Source organism: Nomascus leucogenys, chromosome X (genome assembly GCF_006542625.1).
Source record: "Nomascus leucogenys isolate Asia chromosome X, Asia_NLE_v1, whole genome shotgun sequence".
In the NCBI taxonomy this organism is placed as follows: Eukaryota; Metazoa; Chordata; class Mammalia; order Primates; family Hylobatidae; genus Nomascus; species Nomascus leucogenys.
The window spans coordinates 44,595,189-44,607,571 of NC_044406.1; the positions used below are offsets into that span (position 1 = coordinate 44,595,189).

Sequence of the window (12,383 nt, forward strand, 5' to 3'; positions counted from 1 at the left end):
TCACTGCAGCCTCAACCTCCCTGGGCTCAGGTGATCCTCCCACCTCAGCCTCCAAGTAGCTGGGACTACAGGTGCACACCATCACACCCAGCTAAGTTTTGTAGAGACAGGGTTTTGCCATGTTGCCCAGGCTGGTCTTGAACTCCTAGGCTCAAGCGATCCACCTGCTTCAGCCTCCCAAAGTGCTGGAATTATAGGTGTGAGCCACCGTGCCTGGCTGAAAATTTACATTTTTAAAAGCACCCTGGATGGTTCTGAGGATTAGTCAGATTTGGAGATCCTCATGATGGAAAACAATGAATTCTCTTATTAAGCAGTCAAATAGCTTTATTAAATATTAAAAATAAATGTGACTATTGCAACTAAAGAGGAAAATTGAGAGACTCTGAGCTGCAAACTATTTAAGATACATGTGAATTCTCAAAATAAATAAATAAGACCACCCTTAGTTCAGTACAGTGATTCTCAACTGGGAACAATTTTGCCTCCCTCCCACACCCCTGGGGACATCTGGAAACATTTCTGGTTGCCACAACTGGGGTGGTGTTTTATTGGCATCTAATGGGTAGAGGCCAGAGATGCTGCCAAACATCTTGTAAGGTATAGGACAGCCTCTCATAACAAAGAATTACCTGGCCTAAAATGTCTGTAGTGCCACAGTTGAGAAACCCTGCCTTAGAATGACTGATGGCCACTTTTAGATAAGGGTCCAGTCCATCTAACTCCTGCTAGAATATCTCCACTGCCAGCCTACTCACTATTCCACAGGAATCAACGCACTGCTGAGCAGCTTAAAAGTTTTCCCCAACTTTTTATTTTGAAAATTTCTATACATTATAGAAGAGTTGAAAGAATAGCATAAATATGCATTTGCCCTTCACCTACACCCACCAAAAGTTAACATTTGTCCCCATTTGCTTTATTACAAAATAAACACCATCTATCTGCACATATATGCTTTGTTTTGCTGAGTCATTTGAAAGTAGCAGACATAAGAACACTTCAGCATGTATCTCCTGCATAACCACACCACCATTATACCAAAGGATCGACGATAATTCTATCTCATCTTCAAACTTTCCCACTTGTCCCAAAAACGCTTTTTACAGCTCACTCCAACCCAACCTAAGATCCACTCAAGGTTCACTCATTGCATTTAGTTGTTATATCTCTTTAGTCTCTTAATCCAGAATAATTCCCCCATATTTTTTGTTTTCCATTATACTGTCTGAAGAGACCTAGCAAGTTGTCTTGTAGAATGTCTTCTATTTCGGATTTGTCTTATTCCCTTATGGTGTCATTTAACATATTTCTTTTCTTCCTACAAACTAGAAGTTAAGTCTTGGCTCAATTAGATTCAGGTTACTTTGGCAAGAACACTCTACACGTTAGGCTGTCCGTCAATGATGCTGTTTGATCACTGGGTTAACATGGTGATCACCAAATCTCTGCTGTAAAGGTACACTTCCCCTTTGAATTAGGATGTATAAATATCCTCTTGGGTTTTTTTTTTTTTTTTTTTTTTTTTTGAGACGGAGTCTCACTCTGTCACCCAGGCTGGAGTGCAGTGGCACGATCTCAGCTCACTGCAAGCTCCACCTCCCGGGTTCACGCCATTCTCCTGCCTCAGCCTCCTGAGTAGCTGGGACTACAGGCACCCGCCACCACGCCCGGCTAATTTTTTGTATTTTTAGTAGAGACGGGGTTTCACCGTGTTAGCCAGGATGGTCTTGATCTCCCGACCTCATGATCCGCCCACCTCGGCCTCCCAAAGTGTTGGGATTACAGGTGTGAGCCACCGCGCCTGGCCATTTTTTTTTTTTGAGACACAGTCTTGCTCTTTCGCCCAGGCTGGAGTGCAGTGGCGCGATCTCAGCTCACTGCAACCTCCACCTCCCAGGTTCAAGCAATTATCTGCCTCAGCCTCCCTAGTAGCTGTGATTACAGGCATCCGCCATCACACCCGGCTAATTTTTGTATTTTTAGTAGAGACAGGGTTTCACCATGTTGGCCAGGCTGGTCTCGAACTCCTGACCTCGTGATCCACTCGCCTCAGCCTCCCAAAATGTTGCGATTACAGGCATGAGCCACTACGCCCAGCCAAATATCCTACTTCTTAGCAACTTTTACCCCAATAGTTTTAGCACCCACTGATAATCTTTGTCTGAAATAATTATTACATTGGGGTTGGAAATGGTGATTTCCAAAGTCCAGCATTCCTTCTGCATTTTTTAGCTCACAATATTCTATAAACAGCAGATGAACATTCTTTTCTTCTCTCCCCTTTTTGTTTAACAATATGGATGCATAGATTTCTGTTGTTAAATAATTACCTTCATTCTTCTCTTTTTTTGAGACAAGGTCTTGCTCTGTTGCCCAGGCTGCAGTGCAGTGGCATGAGCATAACTCACTGCAGCCTCAAGCTCCTGGGCTCAAGCAACCCTCCCACCTCAGCTCCTGAGTAGCTGGGACTACAGGTGTGCATCACCCCTAGCTAATTTTTGTATTTTTTGTAGAGACAAGGTCTTGCTACGTTGCCCAGGTGGGTTTCAAACTCCTGGCCTTAAGCAATCCTTCCACCTCACCCTCCCAAAATGCTGGGATTACAGGGGTTAGGCACTACATCTAGTCCCAGTATTCTTTTTAATTGTTAAATTGTCCCGAATTTGGCCCATGGAAACTCCTTCAAGCTGGCTCCTAAGATCTTTTGATATGAACTCATCAGTCTTTGAATACTTCCTATAGGCATCTCTGGTTTTTAAGACTTGTTTATATAATATTTATTTGCTGAAATTCCTGCAACATCTGCTTATTGGTTTTAGTTCTACTTTTTGCAGCAATAGAACATTTTACTTCTTCCATGTGGAATGTTCTGTTACTTAAATGCAGATATTATATTTGGGTTGGAGCAATTCTACAATACGACTTCACTAACATCACACAAGTACAGAAATCATTAATTTAGCCCTACCGATATGCTCACTTTATTCCTAACTCTCACACTTTAGGATGTCCAATACACTTATTACCTGATTCAATTTCCAAAAGCTGCTAAGAGGTTAAATGTTCATTTTCAAGCTTCCAAATGTTCCCATGTCAAAATGGTTGCATCAAAGGGGCCAGGTCAGAATTTCCTACATATATTCTGGGGTAGATTCATGCAGTGGGTCACAGCAAGTCCTTGCTACCACTACAGTAACCACAAAAGTATTATCAAATACTGCATTAATACTTACTAGCTTACACCCAGCATTACTTATTATCCTAACAATCCTCTAACATTTGCATACAGATTTTTGCAGTTTATTGTAATATTTTTATACATAAAGAGCACATAAAATGCAGATGTGCCCTCTCTCTAGGGTATACCCAATCAACACTGCATATTACTATACATATTTGCTCAGGCCAGTCAAGGAAAGCCTGATGAGCCTTGAGCAAACAATGTCCCCACTCTGAACAGATAAAGAGTACTCTGTCCTCTAGAATCAATACACCTTCAAATACAGGTAGGCAGACAGTAACCCTTCAAGTGGGCACACATACTCAAGTTCCTCTCTTTGAAGACCTATATCCAGTATCTGAAATTTATTGGTGGCATTTACCCATTAGGGAAAACAATTCTAATTATACATGGGAAGTTAATCAATCATATTAAATACATAAAATAGTATACCACTTTATATTTCTTATTTCTTTTCCAGTATGATTAAAGCACACTGAAGGTAGAAAGAATCTTTATCAAGTGCTTTGCAACTCTGAGCAGGGAGTATGAAATATTTACTCACTACACTATAAAGGTACAACAATAATACAATAATTAAAATAATAATAAGATACATAATAAAATGTGACTTTCAGTACTAAGAACAGAGGATAGGGGAAAAAAAAAAGAATGCCTAATTTCTAGTTAGTTATCTAGGGCTCCTTGAGTGATGTGAAATTTTGACATTTCTGAACAATAATAGAAAAAAACAAAGAACAAATGAGACAGAGCAGGCAATGTAAAACAAATGTTAAAGGCAAAAGTAAATCAAATCAGCATGTAAAGAAAATATCCACAAAAGTATACCAATCATCCAGAAGGTACCTTTGTTCAGAAGAGGAAGGAAGTCAGGTGCTTTTTCCCGAAAAACCCTTTGAGCATCCTCAGCTTTCATGGACACTTCCTTTGTCTGAACTAGGAAAAAGCCTTTACCAACCATCTGTGAAAATAAAATTTCATTGAGATTTTAAAATGAACTTCTGAGACTAAAACAATTATTTCCTATTCTAGTATTTCTCTGCATAAAATGCAACAACAGCACACTGATTTTTGTTTTAATTGTAAGTCTAATTCAGGGTGTTTGCTATAATAAGTTCTCACTATGTGAGATTCTTTCTTACAGATAGGTGGTTCTGGTTTAGTACTGCAGTTAAGATTAAGGGTCAAATAAATGTGAATTATCTCTCAAGTTTAAAACATGATTAAAATTTTTCTATGACCAGATGGAAGTTTTAGCTTGGTGATACTGCAAATGTCCAATAAGAAGAGAATGGTTAAGTAAATTATGGTACAGTCACATGATGAAATGCCACAGTTCATTACATTTATCATAGTTCATTAAATACAACAACGATGTTATAATAAAATGAGGAAAAGCTTATGTAATAATGTTAATTTTACTTTTATTTCTTTTTCTTTTTTTTTTTTTTTTTTTGAGATAGGGTGTCACTCTGTTGCCCTGGCTGGAATATAGTGGTGCAATCATAGCTCACTGCAGCCTCAAACGCCTGGGTTCAAACGATTCTCCCACCTCAGCCTCCCAAGCAGCTAGGACTACAGGCCCGTGCCACCATGCCTGGCTAATTTTTTAAATTTTTTTGTAGAAACAGGTTCTCGCCATGTTGCCAGGCTGATCTTGAACTCCTGGGCTCAAGCCATCCTCCTGCCTCAGCCACCCAAGATGCTGGAATTATAAGCATGAGCCACTGTACCTGGCCAATAATGTTAATTTTAAAAGGCATGATACAAATTTATATAGTATAGCACAATAATGGTAGATCACACTTATGGAGCACTTACTATGTGGCAGGCAGTTTTATGTACTTTACATATATATATTTAACCCTCTCATGAAGTAGGTATCATTACCCTCATTGTACAGATGTGAAAACTAAGGCGCACAGTGATTAAGGAACTTGCCCAAAGACATTTAACAATTAAGTGACAGAGCTGTGATTCCAATCTAGTTAATCTGATTACAGACTAAATAAATTTAAAAATGATTCCTAAAAAGATTATTCAAGGTATGGTACAATTATGTATTGATTTTAAACTTATTTTATTCTTTCTTATTTCTATAATTCTCCACAATGAGGGCATATTAATTTTTAAAGTAATTATGAAAGTAGTTTTTAAAAATGCAAAGTCAGCCCAGCATCATGGCTCACACGTGCATCCCAAGCACTCTGAGAGGCCAAGGTGGGAGGATTGCTTGAGACCAGGAGTTTCAGACCAGCCTGGGCAACACAGCAAGACCTCATCTTTATAAAAAAATTTTTAGAATTAGCCAGGTGTGGTAGTGTGTGCCTGTAGTCCTAGCTACTCAGGAGGCTGAGGTGGGAGGATCCCTTACGCCCAGGAGTTAGAGGCTACACTGAGCTATGATCTCACCACTGCACTCCAGCCTGGACAATAGAGCAAAACCTTGTCTCTAAAAAAAAAAACAAAAAACAAAAAACAAAAAAAATATGTAGTCATTCCAACCATTTAATTTTTAGCAAAGCTTGTTAGGTTTTTAATAATTAAAAGTAACATATATTCTCAACACAGAACATTTGAAAAATAAAAAATAGAAATGAAGAAACATCAACCAGGGTGCTGCAACTAAAAGATGCTATTGCCATACAGGTATACCCTCCCAGTTTTCTTTTTCTCCCATTACGGAAATAATATATGCTCATTGTTAAATCCATAGAACTACAAAAAAAGAAAACCCTGCTCTTAATCAACTGCCTAAGAATAAGCATGACTGTTAACATTTAAGTATCTATAACTTTCCAGACGTACCTACTTAAAAAAATCAGTTACTTACCTAATATTCTACAAATTTTCACTTACTTGATTACATAAAATCAATTTTAATGGCTGATAGTATTTCATCCTATGGCTACATTATTCCATACCATTCCATCGAATTTTATCAAACTCAAATCCTATTTCAGAACCCTCATTCACTGCTGCCTCCGAGAAAAGAAACATACATTTAAAAATTGTAGAGAATTACATGGACATCACTGCCAGATGACTGTAAAATAAAAATATCAGAAACAATTCTACCTCTCTTATTTTCTAGAGTGCTTATCATCTCTCATTTTATAAACACAAACTGATGAGATTATGATGATTACTTCAAAATGATGTTACCTAAATAATAAACTATATTTTAATATTTCACTGCAGATATTTGGAGAGACTCCTTTTCATGAAAATTCTACTTTTAAAGACTTGAAAATAGTGGTAACTGCTCAACTTCAATTTCAGATGATGAAATACTCCCAAGCAATTCAAACTATTTTACTCTATTTTATCCTGTACATATCTGTGATGTAGGTAAGAGAAGTTGAAGAAAAAAAACCAATTTTTATTGTTTGTTTGTTTTTGAGATGGAGTCTTGCTCTGTTGCCCAGGCTGGAGTGCAGTGGTGGGATCTCGGCTCACTGCAACCTCTGCCTCATGGGTTCAGGCAATTCCCTGCCACAGCCTCCCGAGTAGCTGGGATTACAAGCACCCACCACCACACCCGGCTAATTTTTGTATTTTTAGTACAGACGAGGTTTCACCATCTTGGCCAGGCTGGTCTTGAACTCTTGACCTCGTGATCCACCCGCCTCAGCCTCCCAAAGTGCTGGGATTACAGGCGTGAGCCACTGCGCCTGGCTGGAATCTGATTTTTAGGTGAGAAAACCGAAGTCTAGCAACTTCTCTTGGCTCTCTATGGAATGTCTTTCTGCTTTACCCAGCCTTTTTGGACTTCCTAACCTCTCTCAAATTGTGTACTTCCTATTGCAAAAAAAAAAAAAAATCATTATTTAATGCATTAAAACAATGTGAAACAAAATTCTGTAATCCTCCTGGGGTTTAACAAATATAGAGTTAGCAATCATAGTTTCAGTCTAAGCTGTCCTAAGACATTTGCGTTATGACACGAGAAAGACTCAAGTTTTATTTTTTCATCTCAAGATTCACTAGCTTCTATACATATTTCCCTGTGAACTCATCTCATTTTTTTAAAAAATGTAATCTCTCAATATAATATGTAAGTCTTTTGTCTTTCAGCATGTTTTGATACCCTCTTCACATGTACTTGGTATTTTATTTTTTATTTTTGTTTGTTCTCTTCATTCCTTAATTCTGTACTTTGAGAATAAGATAGGATAATTATAGCCAAATAGTCCCTAGACTGGAAGGCCCTAGAGTCCACATGCTTTCAGTCACATTCCTGCTCCACCAGGCATTCAGCAACTTTCCTATACCACTGAGGGAGCATAACGGCATCATGTTAAGGGTTAAGGTGTGGCCTACACAGCCAGACTGCCTGGATTGGAATCATGGCTCTGCTGTTTACCAGCTGAATGACCTTTTGCAAGGTACTTACCCTCTTTATGGTCTATTTTTCACATCTGTAAAATGGGGAATAATAGCACCTATTTCATAGAGTTGTTTTGAGTATTGAGTTAATTCATTTAAATTCCTTACAATAGTGCCCGGCATATAGTAAACACTATGTAAGTGTTAGTTATTATTATCGCTGTGGGATTATTGTTTATATTGTATTCCAGAGGTTATCTAAAGAACATCATTCTTCCTGGCCATATTCTTTTCAAGGGCACACAACACTGCCATTTCACATACCAGATACCAAAGGTTAAAAGGTTAAGAACATTTGATGAATCATGAAGAAACACTGTTTTGATGGCTTTTTCTTTAAACATGCTAAATATTCTTTATGTCCACTCCTCATTACCTATGAAAAAGGCGTTTAACCTAAATAATTACATATTTTGAAAATTGTATATAGTTTTTTTTTAAATCACCATACTGCATAATGAAAGCATTTACCTCTCAGATGTTGGATTAACATGTGATCAGATAGCTCAAAAGCCAGAGGCACATTTTTCTGTATCTTACCAGATTCATAGAATGTTTTTATCACATAGGCATAAGCAAAAAAGAAAATATAAAAGTCTTAAAATTATACTTTGGCTTCTGTTGGTTAAAAACTATACCTCAGATATACTTTGTAGATTTCAGACATTTCTACATGGGTTTTCTACATTGTGGAATATATAGCTATTGAGAGGTATTCATTTTTAGTATTTTCCTAAAATCATTCCTTTTGATATGTTCCAACTTTAAAAAAAAAATCCATTCAAAAAGAGACTTGATGAGTTTTCCCGCCGAGCGTGGTGGCTCTTGCCTATAATCCCAGCACTTTGGGAGGCTGAGGCGGGTGGATTGCTTGAGGTCAGGAGTTTGAGACCAGCCTAACCAACATGGCAAAACCCTGTCTCTACTAAAAATATAAAAATTAGTGGGCATGGTGGCAGGCATCTGTAATCCCAGCTACTTGGGAGGCTGAGGCAGGAGAATCGCTTAAACCTGGGAGGCAGAGGTTGCAGTGAGCTGAGATGGTGCCACTGCACTCCAGCCTGGGAGACAAAGTGAGACTCCGTCTCAAAAAAATAAAAAGAGACTTGATGAGTTTTCCATTCACTTCTCTATTTCTTTAAGTTTGGTTTTTAAATTCAAACAGATTCCTCCTGAAGGAATCTGATTAACGGATAATCAATACATCCTACTGCTGCCTTCCCACTGGAGCACCTACCAACTAAGGAACTGCTGCTTCTGGAGCCCCTAACCTCTGTATCTCCAATTATTTTTCAAGCAGAAGCTGCTACCCCAAAAACCCTTCTCTATTCTTGAGCTCACCAAGACCCACTGTTCATGAGCCTATGAGCTTTGCCAACCTAGCTTCCATCTCACTCTTCTGCATCAAGCTCCCTTCTATGGCAATAAAGGAAAATAAGGAACATAATGTGGAGGTTGCTCTCACAGTCACAATGGGGTCCAAAAATTGTATTCCTAAAGGTACTTTTGGCTGGGCACGGTGGCTCATGCCTGTAATCCCAGCACTTTGGGAGGCTGAGGCAGGCGGATCACGAGGTCAAAAGATCGAGACCATCCTGGCCAACATGGTGAAACCCCGTCTCTACTAACAATACAAAAAAAATCAGCTGGGCGTGGTGGCGCCCACCTGTAGTCCCAGCTACTCGGGAGGCTGAGGCAGGAGAATTGCTTGAACCCAGGAGGCAGAGGTTGCAGTGAGCCGAGATCGCACCACTGCACTCCAGCCTGGCGACAGAGCGAGACCCTGTCACAAAAAAAAAAAAAAAAAATTGCATTTTCTTACCCCCAACCAATTAGAACTCCAAAGAAATTTCCCCACTAAATAATTATAAAATGTCATGCTTTACTAAGCAGTACTACTTTTGTGAGCTTCTCTGGAAATCATCTAGTATAATGGAAACTCTTTAAGGGCAGAGAATTTTGTCTATGTATCTTCATCTCCAGCATATACTGTAGTTCATCATTTCTGAGTTGCTATCAATTATAAGATGCATTCCAGATAAGCAAAATCATGGAAAACAAATAGGCATCCTATCATCAGTGAAATATGATAACAGTAACTAGCACATAATAGGTGCTTAATGCTTACTGAATTGAATTATATTTTTTTAAAGTTTCTTTGGGAAAGTATTTTGAGGCCCAAGCAATCTACTTACAAACAAATGCTTAATGCTTACTGAATTGAATTATATTTTTTTTAAAGTTTCTTTGAGAAAGTATTTTGAGGCCCAAGCAATCTACTTACAGATGAATCTTTTGGGAGAGGGGGTGGTGGCAAAGGACTATAACTTGAGGGTTGCCTGTATTTCCAATAGCCAATTTGAAAAGAATGGAAGTACTCCAGAGTGGTACATTTTTAAATCTAGGTGTATGACTATTTCTCTTCTCTTTCTCCTTACCTCATCAATTAGTTTCCTGGCATTTGCAATACTGTAATCACCAGCAAATAATACCACTAAGCATGATTCATCGCTGCTCTTCTGTCTCTGACCCCTGGATATTGGAACAATGCTTCTATTGGCTTCTGTGGAAACACGAACAGCTTTGAGCTCTTCAGTAGTAGGTATAGGAACATAGTCCTGAACCACAGCATCTTCTGGAAGAAGGCTCCAGTTGAGTTCTCCTGACACAGGTGTAAAGTCATGAATGTTACTCCATGTATTGTTGAAGATACTTAGCCCTGCATCTTTGAACTGGAAAGCTAATTCAGGATAGTACCATTGAAAACATCCAAATTTGATATTTGAGGAAGACTCAATGATGGGTTGAGTGGCACAACACAAAAAGACTTCCAGCTTTCTACAATCACGCACACGAAATTGTTGGCAGGCTAATGTGCACTTGCAATCTCTGCAGTTCCGGAAAAACACGCTGCCTTTCACGGGTCCCAGAAAAATTATGCAGTTAGTACAGTCATCAATGGTAACTGTAGCAGAGTGATCAAAAATATAGATGTTACAGTTCTCACAGTCTTGAATGAGAAACTGTTGTCCTGCTACTGTCCCAGGTAAGCGACCTACTGTTTCATCCTTCAGTCCACTGAACATGTAGTCTTTTGGATCAACCTGCAGGAACAAAACACAGACCTTGAGTATTATTAACACTATTCAACAAATATCAACTAAAGGCCTATTGGCTGCCAGGCACAGTTCTTAGTGCTGAAATATAAATTCTTAATCTCAATGACTTTGAAACACAATAAGAAAATGAACAGAACAAATTGTTTCTCTCAATAATAATATAAAACCTGTGATCTTAGTCAATATATACACCTCCCAGAAGACAGATCCCCTCTCTTTGCTATTAAATTGTGTTCTAGGCATGCAAAGCTAAAGGGTAGCCTCTGTGACACTATGGTTTGAGTTTTCCCATAACTTAACCCAAGTGACAACTACATCATCATTGCTACTGTCAATATTGTCAGTAGGCTTTTAGCCTATTTGGAATTGATAAAAGTAAAAAATGTACTAAGCTTTGTAGAGTACCAGGGTCAAAAATACATTTTTAAATGATTGTTTTAATAAAAGGGGCTATGAAAAATTCAACTCATATCATATGTATCTAATGATCTTAACCATGACCTTGCTATTTCAGCTTTCTGATACTTTTTCTTTTTTGATGCTTCATTTTTAAAACTTCTACTTTCTAAAAAATTCTGAGGCTGGGTGCAGTGGCTCTTGCTTTTAATCCCAGCACTTTGGGAGGCCGAGGTGGGAGGATCAGATGAGACCAAGAGTTCGAGACCAGCCTGGCCAACATGGTGAAACCCCGTCTCTATTAAAAATACAAAAATTATCCAGGCGTGGTGGCGCATGTCTGTAATCCCAGCTACTCGGGAGGCTGAGGCACAAGAATAGCTTGAGCCTCGGAGGTGGAGGTTGCAGTGAGCTGAGATCACACCACTGCACTCCAGCCTGGTGGACAGAGTGAGACTCTGTCTCAAAAAATAATAATAATAGTAAAATAAAATTCTGAAATTGGGAATGTACCCAGACTGAAATATATTTCTCTATCCTTTTTCAAATCAATGTATGGTCTCAGTTTTCTAAACCCCAACTGATTTCTGCAATATGCTACAGAAAACAGAAGAACCTGAAGGCACAAGAATCACAATATGTAAATGCAAGCAAATTTGATTCAAGCATTTATTAAGCTACAACACAATTTTTCAAATTTGGCCATTTCTATTCTTAGATCTTCCAAACTATAGCTCGCTCCTTCCTTCCTTCCTTCCTTCCTTCCTTCCTTCCTTCCTTCCTTCCTTCTTTCCTTCCTTTCCTTCCTTCCTTCTCCTCCCTCCCTTCCTCTCTTCCCTCCCTTCCTTCCCTTCCTTCCCTCCCTCCTTTCTCTCTCTGTCTCTTTCTTTTTTTCTTTTGAGACGGAATCTCGCTCTGTCGCCCAGGCTGGAATGCAATGGCACAATCTCAGCTCACTGCAAGCTCCACCTCCCAGGTTCAGGCCATTCTCCACCTCAGCCTCCTGAGTAGCTGGGACCACAGGTGCCCACCACCACGCCCGGCTAATTTTGTTTTTGTATTTTTTTTTTTTTCTGAGACGGAGTCTCGCCCTGTTGCCCAGGCTGGAGTGCAGTGGCATGAACTCGGCTCTCTCCTGTCTCAGCCTCCTGAGTAGCCTGGGACTACAGGCACCCGCCACCATGCCCGGCTAATTTTTTGTATTTTTTAGTAGAGATGGGGTTTCACCATGTTGC

At 39.2% G+C, this 12,383-nt stretch overlaps 1 protein-coding gene across 1 annotated transcript in view; it reads right to left on the minus strand.

Annotated features, from left to right (window-relative positions):
- RP2 (RP2 activator of ARL3 GTPase) overlaps positions 1-12,383 on the minus strand; it is a 46,084-nt gene that overhangs the window by 18,525 nt on the left and 15,176 nt on the right. The window contains exons 2-3 of the mRNA XM_030807472.1: positions 10,072-10,737; positions 4,091-4,205 (exon numbers count right to left, since the gene is read on the minus strand). Coding sequence (XP_030663332.1) covers positions 4,091-4,205; positions 10,072-10,737 — 781 coding nt within the window. The remainder of the gene's footprint in view (positions 1-4,090; positions 4,206-10,071; positions 10,738-12,383) is intronic.